Raw genomic sequence first — 22,043 nt, forward strand, 5'->3', positions numbered from 1 at the left:
CTTAGTGTAACCGATACCCGTCCGTGAACCGGGCCAAGTTAGCTCGAGATATATAACCCAGCGTTCAGTGATCGCGGGTCGGTGGAGCTCAGCAACGCCTGCGGTGCGTCGCTCCGGTTAATATCTAACCCTGCGGGGGACGTGTGGTGAATTGTGCGCGGACTGTAAGTTTCGCTGTCATTGCTCGGCCGCTTCGCTTTACTGACAATTGTTGGTCGCCGTTATTAGCTAGCTCAACTCGGCTAGGGTCGGGGTAGCTGGCTGATGGTGCGTTCGTCAGTCCCTGGGATGCCTGGGAAAACCGCACATCAGCTCACTAACTTCCAGCATTTGCCAGTAAAACGTCGCTCGCAGTTTATGTCCACTGGTTTGTCCACTAGTTGAACGGCGTTGAAACGAGACGCTCGCTTGTGTTTGATAGTAATGGCTGCTTGGGTCGGCCCAAGATGGCGGGGTTGGGAGGAGTGAACTATATTGTGGCGAGGGACCCGAGCGGCGCTGCGAGCGCGAAGCTGGCGTCTCTGCAGAGCGCTGGATTATAATGTGCTCCCCGTTTCTCTGCTCATCACTTGTGGGAACTCTTTGCTTTGCGACGCGCGGCGTCCCCCGTGAAACTGGCTCCCCGTGTCGAGCGCTTGGCGTCCGCTTGCAGCGAGCGCGTTCGTTTGATTGAACAAAGGGCACTTTTAGAGAGACCTCGGCCTCTCTCCGTCTGGCAGGGGGTTCTGGACACTTTCATTTTGGGCGAGAACTCTCATTGGCTCTGCTTGCGCTCACCTGTGATCGCAGCTCGGGGTAGACTAGATGTACTTGGTTTATTAAACGACCGTTTGGGGAATTTCAGCCCTTTCTGTTGTTTCTAGGTGAGTACCGTGTTGCTCCAAAGGTGTAGTTGTAAATAAATAATAATAGTGTTTGTCTCTTGGTGAAGGCAGGTGTCCTTTCGTTATGGGTTCTTGTCATTTTTGGGTTGTGGCGTGTGTTTGTGCTTTTGCATTTGGTGTTTGTCACTATAATAAAACGCCCTGAGCAGTAGAAATTACGCTGTTGTGCTGACTTGTATGCTTTGAGTGCTACACTGTGTCTTAGTTTAATGCTGTACTGTACAAGTAGCTATAGTAGGAATCATGGTGCAGTCCAACACAGCCTGTGTGTGTAATATATAATCTATATATTGATGATATATATATCTCACAGTACTTGCCCAGAAGTTCTAATCTTCGCTTTTCTTACTGTTTTGTTTCTACCCCAAATATTTTATTCTCAGATTGTTTAATAAACCCCTATGGACTGGTATCACAGACGCGTTCATAGTACAGTTCATGCCATGTTTGTGGTATGAGGCTTTTGAGGAACCAGTCCCACGTTTGAGACGGGTTGAATTTGCCCAAATGTCGGCCGTGCTTGTCCTCCTGCCGTAGGTGCTCTGGATGTTAAATTGAGCGAAGTGTTTGATCACTGGGAATAAGTATTTTCAAGACATGCTCTTGTCTCACCATCACATGAGGTTTTTTGAAAAAAGGGTTTTGTGAAGCGTTTTGAGTAACTTGTTCAAAAGCAGTCGGCATAGTATTGCATGACTTACAAAACAATATATAAAGCATCGTAATCGTGTTACACGGCTTAGGGCTTGGAGGCAGGTGGAGTAACGGAGACAGTGAGATGTTGATTGGTGATGGTTGTTTGCAGGCCTTGTTGTTAAAGCAGTGCAGTTACATTGGATTTCTTGAAACCACACTAAAGGCTTACCTTTTCTGTTTGTTTTTGCTTTTCCTGTGTGTGTGTGTGTGTGTGTGTGTGTGTGTGTGTTAACTGCCTAAAATTAAGGTGAGGTTCTGTACTTTTGATCTAAAGTTGGAAGGTTTCAGCTAAAAGGGCTCATTCCACGTCTCGTCTGTATAGTGATGTGTTGATTTAGGAGAAACTTGGTTTCGTCCTCATTCTTCTGTTACCTCTGTCATCTAGGTGTACATCAGTGTACAGTGGTGCTGCTCCAGATAGCTGCTCTTCTTAACCAGCGCTGAATGAAGTGGGTCACTGTGTCGCTGGGGGGTCTAAGGGGAGGTTAACACTCGTCAGGCCTGGGCTCTGTAAATAACCATATTTCTGTACAGTGTCGAATACTTGTTTTAGCAATTGAGCAAATTGTGTGAATAAGTCAGATTTTGAGGGGCAGGTCAGTCCTCTTCTGGAGATGTGTTCGGTCTGCGTTTTGCTGGTAGTAATCACACAGAGCTGAGAGACGCCAGCCTTGGGTCACAGTTGCACTTTTTAATAGTTTCTGTGGTAAAGGGGGGCTTTGTGTTTGTGCAGCTGTGGTAAAGTTGTTTCTTAAGCCAGGTAATGATGTATTTGCGGCTTATCAGCATGCTGGTGCATCTGAGACTTTGATGCTTGAAATGATTCTCATCTCTCTTGGAATGTTTTCTGTGTGTGTTGCAGTGCTGCTCATGTTGCCGAAGCTTCTGTGGCTTATTAAATGCACCCATACTAGAGCCCGCCTGGTAAATCCGTATCAGCAAACAGTTTCAGCAGGTAGCTACTTCCTGCAAACGTGCGTGCAGCTAAACAGTGGATTACCGTTCAAATGGAAAATCGCTCAAATCTAGCTGTTCAGTTTTTCAGGCATTTGCCACTGCTTGCCAAATTTGAGTGCAGTTTATGGGGGACATGCTGCTGATAGATATACACACTACATAGATGCCATTACAGAGCGCAGGTTAAGAAAGCTTCTGTCCAAAATTACACTATTTAAAGAACATCGGTCTCAGATAGTGACAGGATTATATGACTGAGGGCACCCAGCGATACACTCACGCGTGTGTGTGTGTGTGTGTGTAGATGTGGTCGTGTGGTTGGTGATCTATGCTAGGGTTGCAGTGATCACCACAACACCATGGCAGTGGGAGTGCGTCACAGCCATAACCATTTATTTATTTATTTATTTATTTATTGATTAATTTATTAGCCTTTCTCCTGTTTGCATTTTAGATCAGAAGTAGGAACCACAGCTTTTCTGCAGAGTTGTCTTTTCTGCTGCTCCCCTGTGTTGATCATTGTGGCTCGTTGTGTTGGCCGTGTGGCAAAACACATTCAAAGCTTGCTGCACTTTCTGGGAGCGAAGTGCTAAAGAGTTGAAAAATTAGAGGCGTTGCAGAATATTTCCGTTTGTGTGTTAGCAGCGCAAGTTGGGCGCAGGTTATTAATTGTTGGCTGTTATTGTGATATTAACACACATGGCCAGCGGTGTTTGGGTACTGGGTATTGCATATTGGGATGCTGAGAACAGGACTTGTCTTCAGTAGGATGAAAAGGATGAAGACCAGGAGTTTTACATAGGATGCGGTTTATGCAGCGTGGTTTAGTTACGATCAGGGGAGACGCCCTTTGTTCGTAAGTGTGTAGCATGATATGTAGCCTGACCGTCCAGAGCTCCATGATTTTTTTTAGAAGTCTTCTAAAATAAAACCGCTACTCAAGAAAATCAGTTGAAATAGTGCAGGGCTGTCGCGATTGGTTGACAATCGATGACTGATGCTGAAAATGCATTGACGTCAATTTTAAATCAATGTATCGCGTCTTCAAAAAGTTTGTTTACCTTTTTGATTTCTAAAATGATTTCAATGCACTTTTTCTTTCTTTCTCAAAACCACCAGATCACAGCTGCGTGCATGACGGTCGTTTATAGCTACGCTTAAGCTTTGTGGCTACAGCACGTCTAGATCGAGAAAGACCCATTGTGTCAGAAGTTTGGGAGCGTTTCAGATTAGCTCAAATGTTTTTCTGGCATTCAGTCAACATTTTATTTTCCAGCTTCTGGTCCAAATTTTACTGTTCCACCTTAAATGAGGCGTTCCTTCAACCAAGAGCTTATAATAATAACTGCTGCATCATTTAAGGTGGAATGGGAAAATTCAAACTAGGGTTCGACATTAACTTTTTTCCCCCAACTTGCCAACTTGGGCAGGTGACCTTTTAAGTTCACTGTCCCAAACCAAATGTTCACTTTCCTGAACAAATATTTGTATTTTAAAGTGTTATTTATATATAAATACATGATAACTAAAGATTGAGGCAATATTTCTGGCTGCTTACATTCCCACCACATTCCCAATAAAGTATCTATAATCTTAATGTTGGCCTTAAAGTTAGCAGATATTACCTTCTGGTTCCAGTCTAGTTTTCATTTAAACGTTTGTCTCGTGTGGATAGTCATGGAAAAGCTCTCTTCGCCTTGTGATGTGCTGCTGTGACTTGGTTAACTTGGAATCTGCTTCACTTTTCATCTGTTGTTTGTCCCGTTTTCTTGCAGCTGTACATACAGTGTGCGAGACTTGCTATGACCCTCGTGACGTTTTGTAAAAAAGATTTCTGGTACCGATGCGTCAAAATCAACCCATGAAAACTCGGATGAGGGAATGAAGCTGCGAACTCGCTTTGCTTTGTATTCGTGCTTCTCCAGCGTTTTCCTGCGTCTCTCTGATGTTGTTTGTTTTTGCCTGGTAAGAGTTTAAATATTCAAGGGATCCGAGTTTGGCCTCTGTTGTGTTGTAAACACGAACTTGACCAACCGGGCAAGTAATCTTTCATGCTGTAGTCCCAGTATTACTTCCTCTGGGCATTCGGACAGTCCTTATTATTGAACCCTGCAAACAAGAACCTGGTGAATAGGAAACTAACTTGAGTGCTCCTTCTAATTCTTGGACGTTGGTGCTGACGCGTAATGCTTTATTCAGAATGAATGGCTGCGGTGACGGAAGTGCTACTGTGATTGCTTCAGGTTTGCGTGCCGTCTGCAGAGTTTTGCGCAGCGCACTGCTGTGAAACTTCAGCCACGGTGGCTAAACGAACGTCACATGCTGCAGCTACCTTAAGAAACGATGAGTACTCTCATTAATTTGATTTTAGTCTTTGGTCATTGATCTTGAAGATTTGGGTGGGATGGAAATCCCTGAGAACTTTGGTAGCCTAATAAATACGTTACCTCCTCACACGATGGAAAACCAATCTCTTCCCTACTGAACTTCCGTTAGATAACTCATTTTGCAGGCTAAATAAAGATCTTTATTAATTAATTTGATTTTGAGCTACATGTCGAACAGTGTCCACCTAGTAATGATGTGTGTGCATGCATCACAATACATGCACATCTGTGTTATGATGATGTTAAAATGATGGACGGGTTCGCACATTAAAAATATGGGATGACTGCAGTTAAACACAATATAAAGGCTCTGGAAATATGAAACTATTGGGCTGCAACAAACGACTAATCTGATCTGATGACTAATCATAACCTACATGGCTATTAGCTTTTAAGTTTAGCTTGAGATTGTTTCGTGCCTTTGCTAACTAGCAGTGAAGACCATAATGAGGAATACCGTTCAGTAATCCAGGTTTAATTAACTTTCCTGCTAACACGGAAGATTAAAAAAAAATATATTGTTCCTGTCAAGATTTATTACCAAGGATGTGCAAAGTAGCAGCAATAAAACAACAAAATTAAATCGTTTTCCTTTAATCAGGTAAAAAACTGTTTGTGTTAAATCTAAGCAGTGCTGTCTGCTCTGTTTACCGTGTCTGTCTGCGCTCTGCTGAAACGAAGCTTTACAATCACAGGTCTTCACTGAAACGGAGGAAAGTCAGCATCTCTCCTCCTGTCAGTCTCGCTCTCCTCTGAGAGCAGATACTCACTCCCCGCTGCAGAGAAGATGCAGCGGGTGGGGAAAGTGGGGAATGTTTGTGGCAAACGTCTCTATGAACGGTTAAATTCACACTTCAACCCTGTGTGTTCACGGAGAACTACTTCCTTAAAATGTTCCGGAGTGGAGCCAAACGTTCGCAGAAAACCGCAAACACCGAAGAGCCGCGCAGTGTGGACCCCGACGGCCACGGCGGAGCCGCGCAGTGTGGACCCCGACGGCCGTGGCGCAGTGTGGACCCCGACGGCCGCGGCGGAGCCGCACAGTGGACCCCGACGGCCGTGGCGGAGCCGCACAGTGTCAAACGTTCTTCATTCTGATGACTTCTGATGCCACAGCTTGTTGCCTAGATTGAGTGACTTCGGTGGTAGCTGGAGTGTGTTCTTTCCAATTAGGGCAGCATTGGGGAGGCAGTAAGGTAGACCCAGACCCAGGTGTAGTTGTTTGCTTCCTGGTCTATTCTGTCTCCTGTTCTTGCAGAAATCTCACAACTCCAGTGGCAAAAAAAGGTGACGGTAAAGGGTGAATTGATGCCAACAGACCTTGAACTTCTAGGAGGTGGATTCGGTCTGTTCACCGGGCTTCCTGAAACCGGCGTTTCTGTAGTGTAGTGGTCATCACGTTCTCCTGGCATGCAAAAGGTCTCCGGTTCAAAACGGGGCAGAAACATGCCACTGGTCGGGGCAGTCACGGGCTGGAGGTTACTGATCCAGCTTTGTGACCGGAAGGTTGCTGGGTCGATTCCCTGAGCTCACTCACAAACTGTCGTGTGTCCTTGAGCGCTCTGGATAGGGGTGCCGTGTGCTCACTGCCCTTAGTGTGTGTGTGTGTGTGTGTGTGTGTGTGAGTGAGATGTCGCACTGCACAGATGGGTCTAATATGGGTGACTTAATCTAGTCATCATTCTTGAACCCTTTTTGAATTGACGGGCATCGAGACTCGGGTGCTTTGATAATTGTTTTAATAAAGTTATTAAACTTGTGCTTCCACAACAATAAAAGAAACCCAGGAATTTATACTTGACGTTACATTTAACGTGTTGCACCAATCCGCTGAGCAGCGCTGACTTCTTAACCATGACCTGCAGGGAAGAGTCATCAGAAAGAAACGTATGACCTCAACACAGGAGCCGTCATCTAAATAGTGATGACTGGCCCCGGTACTGAATATTCAGTACTGGATATATTGTGGTGTTTTTCAGTAGAGCCGCAACAGACAAGCCTGCCGCCACCAGCAGCAGCGATTTGTAGACCGCAGCGTTAGTGGAACGTTCCTTCAAGCGTTCAACTTCTTTTTTTTGTGGACTGCAGCGCTGTAATAAATAATTTTCCATCACTGCGGTCACAATGGCAACGTTTGTGTGGCTTCATGCTGCTGTTGATCATGTTCTGCTTTGAGCTGCAGAACGACCGTTTTGCAGACGTGTAAACACGGCATTAGCCCTGGTTTTTCATTTGAAGCGTGTAATGACGTGATAAACATCAAAAACGTTGTGTTTTTTATGAACACAACACTCAAACATATAACTGAGTGATCGCGTAACAGGAAAACTTTGTTTAAGGAAATTAAGTAAGCAGGCGTGAAATCTGCCGCTTGTTTCTGTTCACTGCCATGAGAAAAGCCCTGCGCAGGCTTCTGCACTGTATCGGCTACGCAAGCGATAACCCATTTCATAGGTTTGCATGGTTATCGGTTTTATGTAGGCTGAAAGCTTTGGTTAAATAACCAAACAAATAATAAAATAAATAGGAAATGAATAAGAAGTGTCTGTATTTTACACTTGATGAAGCTGCTAGTAGCAGTTTGTAATGTTTGCCAGTTTTGAGAGGTAAACTCATTTTCTTTAAATGTTTAGATTTTATGGTTTTACTGTTGCACTAAGAAGTTTATTAGCCTAATAAACAAGCACATGTTGCATAGAACCCTGGTATATTTGCTAGTCCTACACACACCAAACGTATAGGTCGGGGGAGGCGAGCTACTGCAGCATGGCGTGGGTTTTTTTGTTGAGATGATTGGAGAGATTAAATTTTTTTTTATAGCTTATTTGGCTCAAGACAAACCAATTTTACCTGTTTGGACCATTTAACTCGGTTCACCGGTTTGATCCCCAGGGCTGACAGTCCTTGACTGAGGTGTCCTTGAGCAAGACACCTAACCCCCAACTGCTCCCCGGGTGCCGTGGATAGGGCTGCCCACCGCTCCGGGCAAGTGTGCTCACTGCCCCCTAGTGTGTGTGTTCACTAGTGTGTATGTGGTGTTCCACTTCACGGATGGGTTAAATGCGGAGGTGGAATTTCCCGTTTGTGGGATTAAAAAAAGTATCACTATTACTATTATTACTATTACATTCTGCTGCTCGAACGTTCCATCCAATTATTTGAAACTGAAGACTTTTATTCATGGGTAGATTCTGAAGTAGCCCATCAGTTTGGTTGCGTCTGTATGGTTAGAGAGCGCCGTAACTGTTTAACTTTCTCAGCATCCGTTCATCTGATCAAGCTGGACTTATTCGACACGCCTTTTAGGCAGATTATCAGTTAAGTTCTAGGGCTGACTTGATGCATCACAATTCATGGCTGTCATCAGCCAATCAGCTTTCAGCAGGCTTTTGAGACACTTTGACCAGTTATCATGAAAATGGCTTGAATCTATAGACATTATCTACTGAAGTTTCAGAATATTTGGCACCTGATTGACCCGGTTTGTGAAAGTTTCCCTATTTGTATGGTTCCTTATTACGCCACTGGTTTCAGATAATATAGTACCGCGTTCCAGACTAATTGCAATTACAAGTGTATTTAAGAAAATGCCTGTTGCTGTTTGTGAGCAAGTGAGTTTTGATGCGAACTTTGATATTGACCTTGAAATACTCTGGCCGTTGTAGATTAATAATTATTTAAAAAGGTGATCAATTGATCGTTGTGGCCAAGGCATACCCTTAATTAAATTGCCAACACTACGGCTCAGCATTTGGTCTGATCGTCCCAAAAATCCTTGTATACGTTGAGACTCTTAGATGTGCAAATTTCCCGTTTGGCCTAAAGGGGGAAAAAACCCTTAAAATCTGTAAAAGGCCTTATCCATTATTCACCCTCTCTGTGTAAAACAAAAAAAAAATACAAACAAACAAAAAAAAACCCAGATGTCATTAAGACAAACTGGCCCATGCAGCATCAGGGCTCAACTTCATTGTTCCTTAAATAAAATAAAAGGAAAAAAGCACCGATATCGGGTTGGCACTCTATCGGTAGGTCAGGTTTCAGAACCTGATTTGGAAGAGAAACATTGGGAATGGTTCATCTCCAGTCTGACGTAAGCACTGTTAGTGGCAGTGGTTCCCAACTTACGGATGGCATCTCATCTTATCTCATGTCCTCATTACCGCAAGCTACGCCTCTGCAGCGAAGCGTATTTTGATTCTGTGTGGAAACGGTGCTTCCGCATGAATGGGGAATAAAACCCTGATCTCCTGTGTGGAGTGGTGGTGTTCTCCACTGTGCCGTTTAATACCTTAAGGTGGCACATTATTGCTAGAAGGTGCTAATGACGCTCGTTGTGTCCTCAGTGTGGAGCAGTTAATAAACAGATTTTATCAACCAAGTCTGTATATACCGCTAGTTGGGGTGGCTGGGAATGACTCAGGTCACTGGATGAATGGATGAAATTCATAGGTTATTAGGTTTCAGTTTAAAGTATTTAAATATCATGTCATGAATAAACTTGCATCAACACATCGATGCAGTGATCACGGCATTATTATGAGTCCTCTTTAAAACTGGACACATTCGTAACCGCACATGCTTTTAATTATTTAAAAATGGGGTAGGTTGCTTTGTTTATGTTTATCTGCATAAAAGACTAAAGATCAAACAGTTTGTGTGTGTTCAGGAGAGACAGGTGAGTTGATTCATTAGCTCATCATGTACGGTTGTGTATATGAGCGAAGGATCTTTTACCAGCCCTTAAGGCAATTAGGCTCCTTATTAGCTGTGAGTTCTGCAGAGTTTAGTTGAAAGTAGTCTTAAGTTAGTAGTTTGTCGGCTTCTGTCCTTAGCACTTAGCCGTTAGCATTTTCTTTATGGTGCTGTAATGCTCTTAAGTGCTAAGCAAACGATGTGCGTATGATCTCTGGAACATGTTGTTGAACGTCTTGTTTGCTTTTAACAGATTCTCACACGGACCTGTCCCAATATTTACTGTTTGTACTGCTGCTGAAGAAATTTCAGCTCTGCCTGATCCCCTGATTGGCAACCAAGAGTGAAGCTTAACTGTTGCAATGTGATTAGAAGATAACGTTATTTGCATGTTTACAATTAATTTATTTATTTATCTTGTAATTTTATTTATTTATTTATTTATTTACAGTTGTGCTCAAAATAATAGCAGTGTCTTTAAAAAAATGAGTAAATGTCAAAATTCTTCTAACAAATTGTACTTTAATGAACACAAATGCATTGGGGACACAGCACATTCTATTCCAAAGCAGGACAATTGGGAAAAGTAATTAAAACTCAAATAATAATAATGATATTTCACAGAAAGTCAGAAACGTAATGTTCAAAAAAATAGCAGCGTTGACATCTTTTCTTGGAAACTCAAAAATGTACTGCACAAACTAAGAAATTCTTGATAAGTCAACTTGGTTGAGTATCCTAAACTAATATTTTGTTGCAAAACCACGGTTTCTGATAACTGCTTCACATCTGTGGTGCATGGAGTCAACCAATTTCTGGCAACGGTCAACAGGTATTGCAGCCCAGGCCAATTGTACTATATTCCACAATTCCCCTGCGTTTCTTGGTTTTGCCTCATGCACTGCATTTTTTTATGTCAGCCCACAAGTTTTCTATGGGATTAAGGTCCGGGGATTGTGCTGGCCACTCCATCAGTTGAATCATGTCCGTTTGGAGCCATGCTTTTGCTCGCTTGCTGGTATGTTTTGGGTCATTATCTTGTTGAAAGGTCCACCTCAAAGGCATTTCCTCTTCAGCATATGGCAGCATGACTTCTTCCAATATCCTGATGTACTCAAATTGATCCATGATCCCTGGTATGCGATAAATAGGACCAACACCGTAGTAGGAGAAACATCCCCATATCATGATGCTTCCACCACCATGCTTAACCGTCTTCACTGAGTACTGTGGCTTGTATTCTGTGCTTGCAGGACGTCTGACGTACTGTCTGTGACCCTTGGACCCAAAAAGAAGAACCTTGCTTTCATCAGTCCACAAAATGTTACGCCATTTCTTCTCAGGCCACTCAATGTGTTCTTTGGCAAATTCTAACCGCTTCTGCACGTCTTTTATTTAACAGTGGGACTTTGCGGGGGCTTCTTGCTGGTAGGTTGATTTCAACAAGACGTCTTCTGATTGTACCAGTACTCACAGTCAACTGAAGGTCTTCCTTGATCCTCTTGGAGCCGATCATTGGCTGAGCCTTTACCAGTTTGGCTATTCTCCTATCCATTCGAGGAGTTGTTTTTCTTTTTCTTCCACGTTTTTCTGGTTTTTCTTCCCATTTCAAAGCATTGGAGATCATTTTAGCTGAACAGCCAATCACTTTCTGTACTTCTTTATAGGTTTTCCCCTCTTTTATTAGTTTCTTTATTAAAAAACGCTCATCTTTAGAACAGTGTCTTGAACGACCCATTTTTCTTGTTTTTTCAGGACAAATGCACAGCCAGCATGTCAGTTGCCTTGCTCCTTAAATAAGGATCACCTGTTTACACCCTTTTTTCCCAGAATGCCCTCCCTAAGTGACGGCCTCCCTAATTGAACTCACCACTGCTATTTATTTGAACACACCCTTTTCAGTTAATCATTCAATTTCACAGAATCTGCAGTATGCATGGGTGGCCTGTTGGGTTTGTTGGTTTTCTATACCCTTATTATACCCTCCAAAAACTTACTTGTGGTGTAGAGTTTGAAATTTTAACAAAAACATTGATTTATCTTGCTGCTGTTGGGGCACTGCTATTATTTTGAGCACTACTGTGTATATATATAATTTTTTTTTTTTCTTTTTTCTTTGTTGGAGACAAAATTTTAAAGTGAACATCATCAACTAAGACCTTTTTATAAAAAAAAAATTGCTGTTTTTTTTTTTTTAAAACTATTTTTAAGGGAAACATTTTTCCCAAAAAACGACCATACCTCTAGTGTAACGTCATCTGAATTTTAACATGTTGTCAGATCGTAGAGTTGATGTCTATACTCGGTCTAGACCGTTGGTGTTAATGTTGTTTGTGTGTTGTGGGCTGTACAGGAAAGACGCTACCCGATTAAAAATAATTAAAATTCTTTAAAAGTCAACCTGAAATCAGAATTGACCTTTTTTAACCCCATGGTCACATCCCTCGTGTTTAGCATGATCGTTTATGACTTGATGTGGATGTGTTTTCTTTATGGTGCTGCTTTGTGCTGTAATGCTGTTGAATGATGTTGTGTACAACAGCAATGGACAATGAAACCACACATTACCCTGTTAGATAAAGAGAAAATCAAAGTGCTGTTTATTGAAATCCAAACCTTCTTAGACACCTTCAACATTTCTTCACTAGTCACTGGTTTAATACGGAGTTTGTCTCCTGCCTTGCTGTAGAAGCCACCTCTGCTCTTCGGGGAAGGCTTTAAAACAGATGCTGTAACATTTGATGTGATTATTTGATTGCATTGATTGCACTTCAGATCTTGACTTGTTTTGAAATATTGATATAATCATTTATTGTGAGTAAGCTCATTGGGTGTAGTGGGTGTGGGGTGTTGCTGTATTGATATTTATGAATTTACTTTGCATGGCTTGTGCGCTCACATGAAACATACTGCATTCAAGTCAGAGAGAGGGACGTTTGTAGCACCCAGATATACCAACCGTGCTATACTAGGAAAGGATTTACTCTCACTTAGTACTGTTTATATAAATGACTGTTGGAGAAGGAAGCGGCACTTCGGTCCCTTCAGCACGCAGCGTGTTCAGGAACACCTGAGCACTTAATTTAGTTAGTCTTCTGCTGTTCTGTGCGTGGCTGGAGCGCGTATTCTTTAACTGTTAAGGCACATATGCTTCTTGTTAGTTGTGTACTTGAGTTAGTTCCACTTTCAGAGACGGGGATTAGTCCATGATTGTAGTAAGCTTTTGGTTTGTGGGCTGCTGTGAGTGGGTTTTTGTTTAGAAACCTTATTTTAACTCTGTTAATGCACTGCAGATGATATTTTCTCTGGTGTGCATTTGTAAACATTGATCACTGTCAGTTTTACAGTCAGAGACTCCTACACACATGTGCCCTCATACTGACTGCTTTTGTTAGAAAGTTCGCTCTTCTGTCTCTGACCAGCCCCCAGAGTGAACCACACCTATTAACCAGTGCTCCTAAAGCTCACTTGATGTTAATGTTTACATTTTTTTTTAGAAACCTATTGAAACTAACAAACGTAATAAAACCGGCATTTTAAAAGATAAATATTAACTTACCAAAAAAAAATCTGTTGTACATCTGATGTTATCATTGTAATGACTGTGTTGTGGTGCCTGTAATTTAGTGACGATGCTGCCAAGACTCAGCTAACTAACTAATTAGTAATTAGGCTTCAGCAATATGACATTTATTGTTATTGTCACAATAAGTTGCTATTTGCTTCTGCAATCATATCAGGAGTGTTGTCTGTACGTAAACCCTTCCGAACTGTATGTTTGATTGCAAAAAGAGCATAATTAGTTCTGAGTAACTGGATTTAGTGCTGTGAAATTCTGAATACGGCAATTCTATTCAGAGTATTTAGTAGCATTTTTAAATGTGAAGCTACTTTGTCTGTCTCAGCTTGTCAGATGTGAGAAATAATAAATATAATGACCTTGTATATCCCGAAAACTTGTATTAATTATATTAAATTATATTTTTTGCCTGCTTTGAATTTGCGTTGGAATTATTGGTTCTGGCTCATGGACAAGACTCCAGATCAGCTCAGTGCTATTCACTGGTGCTCCCTGATGCAAGAGAACACTCAAGATCCACTGCTCCACTGCTCCACAGCCCCAGTCAAGTATTTATTGAACAGTAGGTCCCTGTTCTAAATATTGATATGGCAATATTCCTATTGACACGCTGATGACTGATTTAGGCAGTTTAATGCGATGATTGACCGCGGTGTTGTATTCCTATAATACTTTATCGACCCAAGCTGAAGACCGTGATCTAACATGTCGTGATATTAACGCGTGTTGCTTACCCTACAATAAGGGGCTCATATACCTGTTGATACACTAGCCACATTTTACATGCAGCCTGATAATCTGTTAATAATCTGACTAATAGCTCAATCGGAATAGTCTAGTCCGATTGAGGCCATTCGGAATTCTGTCCGATTGAACGAGGTGGGTAAACCTCTAAATAACCTGTTAAATATTAGAATAATAGCCGTGTAAACGCCTGAATCCGATTGCGTTCCCTATCGGAAGGTGTAAGAACGTTCTGCGCATGCGCGGCGCGTCACAGCGAGAGGTTTATACCGTTCAGCACGGCGGAGCAGAAACTGGTCTACAGAGGAGACGAGCTTTATACCCTGAGCTTTAAAAGACGGCGGTGGGACGGACGGCCGGCTTATGTGTCTCAGAGCACGACGTCTTCCTCTCGCCGCTTCCTTTATAAGGACAGGTGAAGGGCGTTTTTCTGAGTCTGACATCAGTTTAAACCAATTAAAAACACAAGCGGACTGCTGGAAACTCCTCTCACTCTGACTGGACCTCACGTGATGTTCGCTGTCATGGTAACGTTTACTCTCAGTGCTGCTCCACGCATGCGCGTCACTTTGCGTCGGATTACTTGTAGCGAGCATGTAAACGAAGATTTTCATGAGCCTGTTGAACAGAGAGAGAATAAACACCTCAGTCTGAGTCTGTAATCTGACTGTGTTCAATCAGACTGGCAAAGATCTGCAGGTAAACACAGCCGGTGATGGCTGATGAATTAGGCAGTCTATGGTTGAAGAGTGTTGTATTCCTATAATACTTTATCGACCCAAGCTGAAGACCACGATCTAACATGTCACCATATTAAAAATGCATGTTGCTTACCAAACAATAAGGGGCTCGTATCTGAATGGAGAAGCGTGGTGTCAAGAAGGGAACCTGGGACTGTACAGGAAACATCTCGACTCTGAAATCTTGCCTTATCTGTTTAGTCACATGACATGAGGGCCGAGTTTAGGACAGCAACTATTACTGAACAACGGTTTTCACGTTCGTAATCATACCCCCTGACTCCAGATAAGAAAACGGTATACAGACACATCCTATCTTGACAAAACTTCCTAAAGACTGTTCTGACTTTAAGACAACCCCAGTGTTGTTCCAGCTTCTGTTCTAATGGTCTGTTTCTGATGTTCTTGGGCAACTGTAATAGCATAGCTCAGTAATAGCATAATGACGTCCCTCTTAAAGAGAGAGCTGAGTGTGTGGCTGTATAGGAGAAGAAATGGCTTTAGAACAGTTGGCTACAGCATTAGGGGAGTAGAAACTAGGAAATGAAGTTGTTGTGTTACCTTTTCTGATTTCTGTCTACAGACCAGGCTGTGATCTGAACACCTCTGGGGAGCGTTTAACATCACTAGCTCTAGCACCAGAGCGAGTTCAACTTTCTGCACATTTTGGGGCAATATTTACAGTGTTGATGTGCTTCCACTGACTGAATAAGCCTGGAATGGCTGGGAAGTGCTGACCGTTTATTGCAAAAAATAAATAAATAAAATTGGTGACGCAAAAGGCCAACATGGAAATAGCAGCGCGCCAGCTTCAGGTAAACTCAGTGCAGTTACCACAGTGCAAAGCCCTCAGAGCTTTAACCCTTTGCATATGAAGAAACTGTTGTGGGCCAGAATGAAGTGAGGATCTTTCATTAACTTTCATGTATGATCCATATTTGTTGTGTGATCTATTAGTTTCACTGAGTTAGTGGACATTCGTCTGTAGCCTGCTGCAGTTAGTGCGGAGAGGTTCAAGGTTTGGTTACGTATTTGTAGAGCTGTTGAAAACAGCGGATTATGGTTCTGTGTGTACTGTATGACCTGTGTTACTGAACATTTGTCTTTCTTCTAATCTTATTGCCACAGGCGTTACTTGCTTATGATCCTGCTGTCTATCTGATTTAAATGTGCACAAAAAATCTCCTCCACCTCTCTGTGCTCCAACCAGAAAGCCAGAGTTAACCACAACTAAATTATAGTCCTTAGGTACTCCATCAGCATTGTTTGTATTAATTTTTTTTCGATGAAATATTTGCCTTTGTCAGTAAACTATCTTTGAGACGGGATGCTGTAGCTCTGCTTCCAGTGTGCAACATAGCGTAAAAGCCCTGGTTCTCAAAGACGGAGTTCAGATGCAAATCCTTGGCGATAAAAGTTGTGAATAGTCTGCAGTTCGCTTTGTCCTTTCAGAATTGGGTGGTTGGCAGCAACTACAACCGAGCAGAAAATGGGTCGGAACATGTAATATGGTGTTCCCCCTCAACTCCATAGAAGCCAAAGTGCTTCCATACGCTAACTCAGCGGTCTGTGGCTCTTTTATGGACCTGTTGTGGCTCCACATCAGACTTTGATTCCTAGGTAAAAATCAAATGATTCTCCTTTGCAGTAAAATGAAGCTCTGCTGGTTGTTCATAGTTTATTGTTAAATCTTAAACACTGGAATTAATTTAGCCTAGAGCTACTAGTTCTCCCAGCTAGTAGCTAATGACAAGACAAAGAGAGAGATTTAAGACAAACATTTGATCATCTGGAGACGAATTGGAGACATGTTTGCATTTTTATAATCGCTGGCTTCCTAAAACATTTAATCAACAGCAAGAAACTGAAATCAGTTTCTCATTCTCCAGCTTGTTCGAAATCGCCCATTCCACCTTAAATTAGTTGCATTCTCTCGCCTGAGGCACTATTTAAGGTGGAACTGGAGATTTTGAACGAGAAACTGACTTCAACCTTGTAAAAAGTAGGACATTTGAGACATTATAGAAACCTTTCTGCTCTTTTTGGAAATATTTCTTGCTGGTGAGGCAAGAAAAGCGGCTACAGCTTAAAGCAGAGCGAAGTCGGTCTACGTTTTGTTTATATTTTCAGCCTTTGCTAGGACTCTGTGTCTCCCAAGGTTGTTTTTTTGTTTGTTTTTTTTTTGTTGAAAAGACAAAGACTTAACATTTGGGTTGCTGACACTTGCACTAGCTTTTAATGTAGTGTGCACGCCACAGAGTGTCCGGACGCCGCAAATCCACACTGTGCAAAGTTCTGACTTGTGCGTTCGGTCAACTTTTATGTCATTCACTCTGTTAGAATTGATTTTTTTCCCCCACCCCTACATAATGCGCATGTTTTTAGGTCCCGTAATGATGTGTGACGGCTGGGCTGGGAGTTAGCAGCAAGTTTACGATAGAAAACGTCTCGCGTATCATGATGCAACAAAATTAGACTACACAGCATGTTTGATCAAAGTTTACTACAATGTAAACCACCGTAATAAAGAATGTGTGAGTGTCTGTGGCTGGAAAATGATCAATGAGCAACAGTTTTCACTGTGTTACAGATGACCTACAGCCAAGACTGTCACGGTCATGAAATTTGATCTGATTGTCATATAAATACCTGCAGTTAACAATTGAATTGGCTTTTCTCGCTCGTTATATGCATCTGTTGCCAAATTGGCTTATTGGCCATCTTGCTTCCTAGTTATGTGTACTTAGTAGCCAGAACTGGTAGTACTGTCAGATTGATTCACACACTGGTGGGCGAACACACACACACACACACACACACACACACACACACACACACAAAGCCCTGTCACACAGAATCATGTCAAGTAAAGCTTACATTTTTACTTTTGAGTGAAAATATAAGCAATTCCCTCGTTGTGCTTTCATATAGGCTTAAAATTGGCTGCATAACAAACAAATAACTTTAGAGCCACCCTCTAAATATTAAAATATTTTGCAGGTAGAAGTTAAAATTTAGTTTGAAGCTCCCATGATGTGTCTTAATGAATGCATTTACTATTTACCTTTTATTTACCTTTTATTTAAATCAACCCAACACACCCAGCTCCCGTTTAGCTTGTTGCAGCATTCTATGACTGAAATCCTAGAGCTGGAAAGGACTGCAGTTGGCTCAGATAATTATGATCATCTCAGATAATTGCAATTAGATGATTTATGTAGTAATTGTGATGGGCCTGCCGACAACACCGTAACATCTGTTTAGTTTAGCGGGGCATGAAGCAGCGCTGCAGACATGCTCAAAATTCCCATGACTAATCGCAGCTGGCTACTACCCAACACCTCACTTCAACCATGAATTGCATGCCTGTGAAAGTGACACTGACTTACTTTACACAACTTTTTTGAATACAAGAAGGTTCATACGAGCATTAACAAGCAGTATAGGAGGCTTACCAACCACTCCACTGCAGTCTACTGAATTAGTGAAAACTTGGTCTTTCCTGAATGTGTGATGCACTGAAGGGATACAGAACAGAGCTTTTTATACAAATAATAATAATAAATAGGGAGTAAACCCTGGTTATTAGCATTTACCATGTGCTGGATGGTGCATAATGTTGCACTCTGTAGCTTGAGTTACGCATTGTGAACATTTTTCCAGGTTCAGAGAGAGCATTGGAGAAGGTGGCAAGCAGCGATGCTGAACACGAGAAGCCTGAGAAGTAGTGCTGATGAGATGAGATGAGAGAAAATAACTACTAACTTCTTGTATGTTCTTCACTCTGACTCTGGTAGCTATCCGAAAGAGCTGAAAAACTGCTGAGTTTACTGCGAGAGCCAGTAAAGGTCTTGCATAATGCTAGCAATCTGGTTGTCCTGTCTAACTTCTTGGACCCCCTTAGAACTCTTGTTAGGTAGGTAGGTAGTTAGAAAGGATACTTGGTTCCACACAAACCAATGCTTTTAATATCGTTGTCAGGTTAGTTATCTTGTTTTAAGAAGAGGTTGCATGAGTATGAGACCAAGCAGCATAGGTAGTTTGGTGTGTGTTTATGGTGTGGATAACAAACACTGATGTAGCTGTGAAGACGAGGAGTTGTATAAATGTTTAGATATAGACGTCAGTGCAGAAATGGTAATCCCAACCATTATGCCTATTAATTTGATGTGAAATTACAATGTAGACCCTGATGAAGGCGAATGCAGCTAAACTGGTCAAGCAGTGATGTAAATTTGAAGAGTAGGTCTGTGGGGCTTACCTGTGTCAGTAGTGAGAAAGAGAGCTGGGAGTGCTGAAGCTGAGTGAACAGTAAATATCCAGTCCTAAAAATCCATGGAAAACCATGGAAATGGGTGTAGTGCGTTGTTGTTCATTTGCATAAAATTTGATCGTCAACGGTTGCACCACCTCCAGCCTTCATATGTTTCTCATATGCCTAGGAAAGGAAAATGACTTACCTGGTTGTTTACAGAAGACGGTCTATATTCGCTGCGCGTAACGTCACAAAGAAGGTGTAGAAACTGAAACCGTGGTTTCCAGTTTCAGTGGCTTTTTATCTGCGGTTGACAATTGAAGTTGCAGTTTGCCATCTAGTCAAGAATTCCTGTGAGGTTGTTAACCTTGTCGCACTAGACTTTCACTGGATTTTTGTATCACTACGTAAAATCGTGTTGGGAGGTGTTGCCATTAAATGTACATTTCATACGTTTTGTTAATGTTCTGCACTGCGTTGCTTAAGTCGGTTAACTTTATGTTGGTAAGGCCTAAGGCTGTCTGGAGTAGGATTTTGGGTTATGTGCAATAGGCTGTTGTCCAGCTATCAGCTATCGAGGATTATGGGGAATTAGTAGTTTTATGCATGTAAAGCAGCAGGACTGTCTGTTTAACTGGAGTAACTACGCATTAGACGAAAACATGTTAAAAGAAATCAGAAATGAGTGTCTTAAAGCTGTTTTCTTTACTGACTCGCGGTGCTGTTATCAGGGCATTTTTACGACACACGAAATGCATTTCATTTTTCAGAGACGTAATAAATTCAGACAAAATAGAACTTGTAATATCACGTATAAAAGCGGTTATAATAAACCTGTAACTGCATTTTTATTCAGTGTTCTGCAAATTGTATTGCACTAAATCCAGCTAAACAGGGCATCAGGTTATCTTTGACTATATACATGTTTCATTACAAAGCGGTGTTCTTTAAGCACCGACGTGTCCGTGATATGCTCAGAAAATCGCGTTGTGACCTAATTTATCCCAGTAACGGGAGGCGTATGGGTATGGGGGACGGGGCAGGGCCAGGGTGCTAAAGGTCAGCTCTGGGCTGTGAATCATGGTTTTTCTGTGCATATGTAAAAATGTCAAATGAAATCAGACCCTCTACACTGACCTATAAACGAACCAAGCTCCTAGACACTACGTCCTAATGTGGTATGAGTGCAGCGTGTTCTCGGTTCCTGTTGTGATTCCGTGGATTTGTGCGCTGTGAAAACGAAACGGCCACGGTCCGATTTGAATTTTGCTTTATGGTTAAAGAATCTGAAGGTTTAGCCTGCAGAGACGAGTCCTTCAGCATTTAGTGGGGGGCGTTAAAACAATACTACTGCAAAGAGTGGCTTTTTGTATGTTCTTATTGAGACAGCACCTCTGGCATGTTAGAGTTTAATTTTATGCCAGTAGGGCTTTGCTGACAGATGCGACTCTGTTCTCAGTGGTTGCTGTATTCTGGATGTCTCTGGGTTCGTCCTAGCTTGAGAGAATATTGTCTTCAGCTGTACATTTACAGCTGTTTTCTCTTTCTTTTAAAGAAAGACTGTAGATCAGGGCACTGAACAGTAAACTGGATTGTCGTGCTTGTTTTTTCATTGTAAAGCATAACTTACCCTGGACGAGTAGAGCTAACACTTTGTGTTCTTTCCCTTTCTAGGCTGTTCGCTGCTATGATTCTCTGATCCTGAAAGCTGAAGGAAAAGTCGATCCCGAGTTGTTCTGTCAGCTGGGTCACTTCAACCTCTTGCTGGAGGATTACCCAAAAGGTCAGCATTACAGGACACTTGTTTTAATGTCTGTAATTTTTATCATTCTTCCGTGACTCTTTTGTTTCTTTGTTGGAAAACATAAATCCTAAAGTTTCACAAGTTAAATGTAATAAATATAATTTTATTTTTTAACTTTTTTGGGGGGAATGTTGTTCTCTCTGTTCCAGCATTATCAGCATACCAGAGGTACTACAGTTTACAGTCGGACTACTGGAAGGTAAGCACCAATCTTTTAGTGTAACTCAAGGAGTTCATGCTCAAACAGCTTTTAGGGCTGCAAACTGATCAGTGGCGGAGATGCCGTTGGCAAACGGTGGCGTCACCGATGTAATTAGGTTCTGGTGTAGCTTAAAAGGTGGAATTCTCTCTGATTTTCCTGAAAGGGTTTCTTAAGGGAGCTTATATATCATGATGCACTTATTGAAAATGAATTTGTGCTTCTTTTTTTTCTTTTTTTTTTGGACGGGACTCTTATATTATATTTATAGTGGCTTTAAATTTGATGTTTGTCTCATAACTCGTTTTTAAACTCAGATGATTTGCCAACATTGGGAGATTTCAGTTGCGCTTTCACTTCAGCACTGAAGTGTGTTTTTGCTTGCGCACACTAGCGTGTGTGTGGTACTTTGGTTGTTCGAGTGAGGGAGAAATGAGAGTGTAGGTGTTTGTGGGCTTTGTTTTATAGTAATATGGCTCCTGTGGCTTTCCTGGTTAGTCATTCAGTGAACTGTCTCCAGTCGTTTCACACTTAAGCTTATGATTGTGTAAGTTTTTAATCACTTATACTCATTTGTGTGCAGTAATAGTTTTTCATTTAACTTTTATTAATTTTGGTTTAATTTGTTGTAGGACTAAACTGGTTCCATTACAGGAATATTTGAATCTCGAGATTTCCGCTTTTCAAGTGAATACTGCACAGTAAATTTGCTCTGAATGTCCGTTGGTAGGTGTTGCCATATCATGACTAGTACAGAAATGCGTTTAACAGGTACATCAAAGCGGTTGGCTTTAAAAATATACTTGATGCTCAGATGTAGTAATATCATTAATGACTAGTCTGTTGATTTGAATGGGGTTGCTTTGCAGCATTATCTGAGTATAGATCATGGAACTGTTTATTAAAGGAATGTAAAACTTGTCATTGTCTCAAAAGCTAATAATGAAGGTCTGAGATGAAGTTGTTGGCGTGCTATGCCAAATCTAAATGATAACAAAATTTAATGACTAAATTAAACCCTATATTTAATTGAAAACATACAAAGACAGTGAATCAGATGTTGAAACTGAGAAATTTTATTGTTTTTTTAATAAATGTATGC

At 41.7% G+C, this 22,043-nt stretch overlaps 1 protein-coding gene across 2 annotated transcripts in view; it reads left to right on the forward strand.

The window, feature by feature from the left end:
* The window catches only part of kdm6al (lysine (K)-specific demethylase 6A, like), a 59,230-nt gene that overhangs the window by 1,155 nt on the left and 36,032 nt on the right, over positions 1-22,043 (forward strand). For both annotated transcript variants that reach the window (XM_017712945.2, XM_017712946.2), the window contains exons 3-4: positions 20,613-20,721; positions 20,892-20,941. In XM_017712945.2, the coding sequence (XP_017568434.1) occupies positions 20,613-20,721; positions 20,892-20,941 (159 nt within the window). The remainder of the gene's footprint in view (positions 1-20,612; positions 20,722-20,891; positions 20,942-22,043) is intronic.

Source organism: Pygocentrus nattereri, chromosome 30, assembly GCF_015220715.1.
Source record: "Pygocentrus nattereri isolate fPygNat1 chromosome 30, fPygNat1.pri, whole genome shotgun sequence".
Taxonomy (NCBI): Eukaryota; Metazoa; Chordata; class Actinopteri; order Characiformes; family Serrasalmidae; genus Pygocentrus; species Pygocentrus nattereri.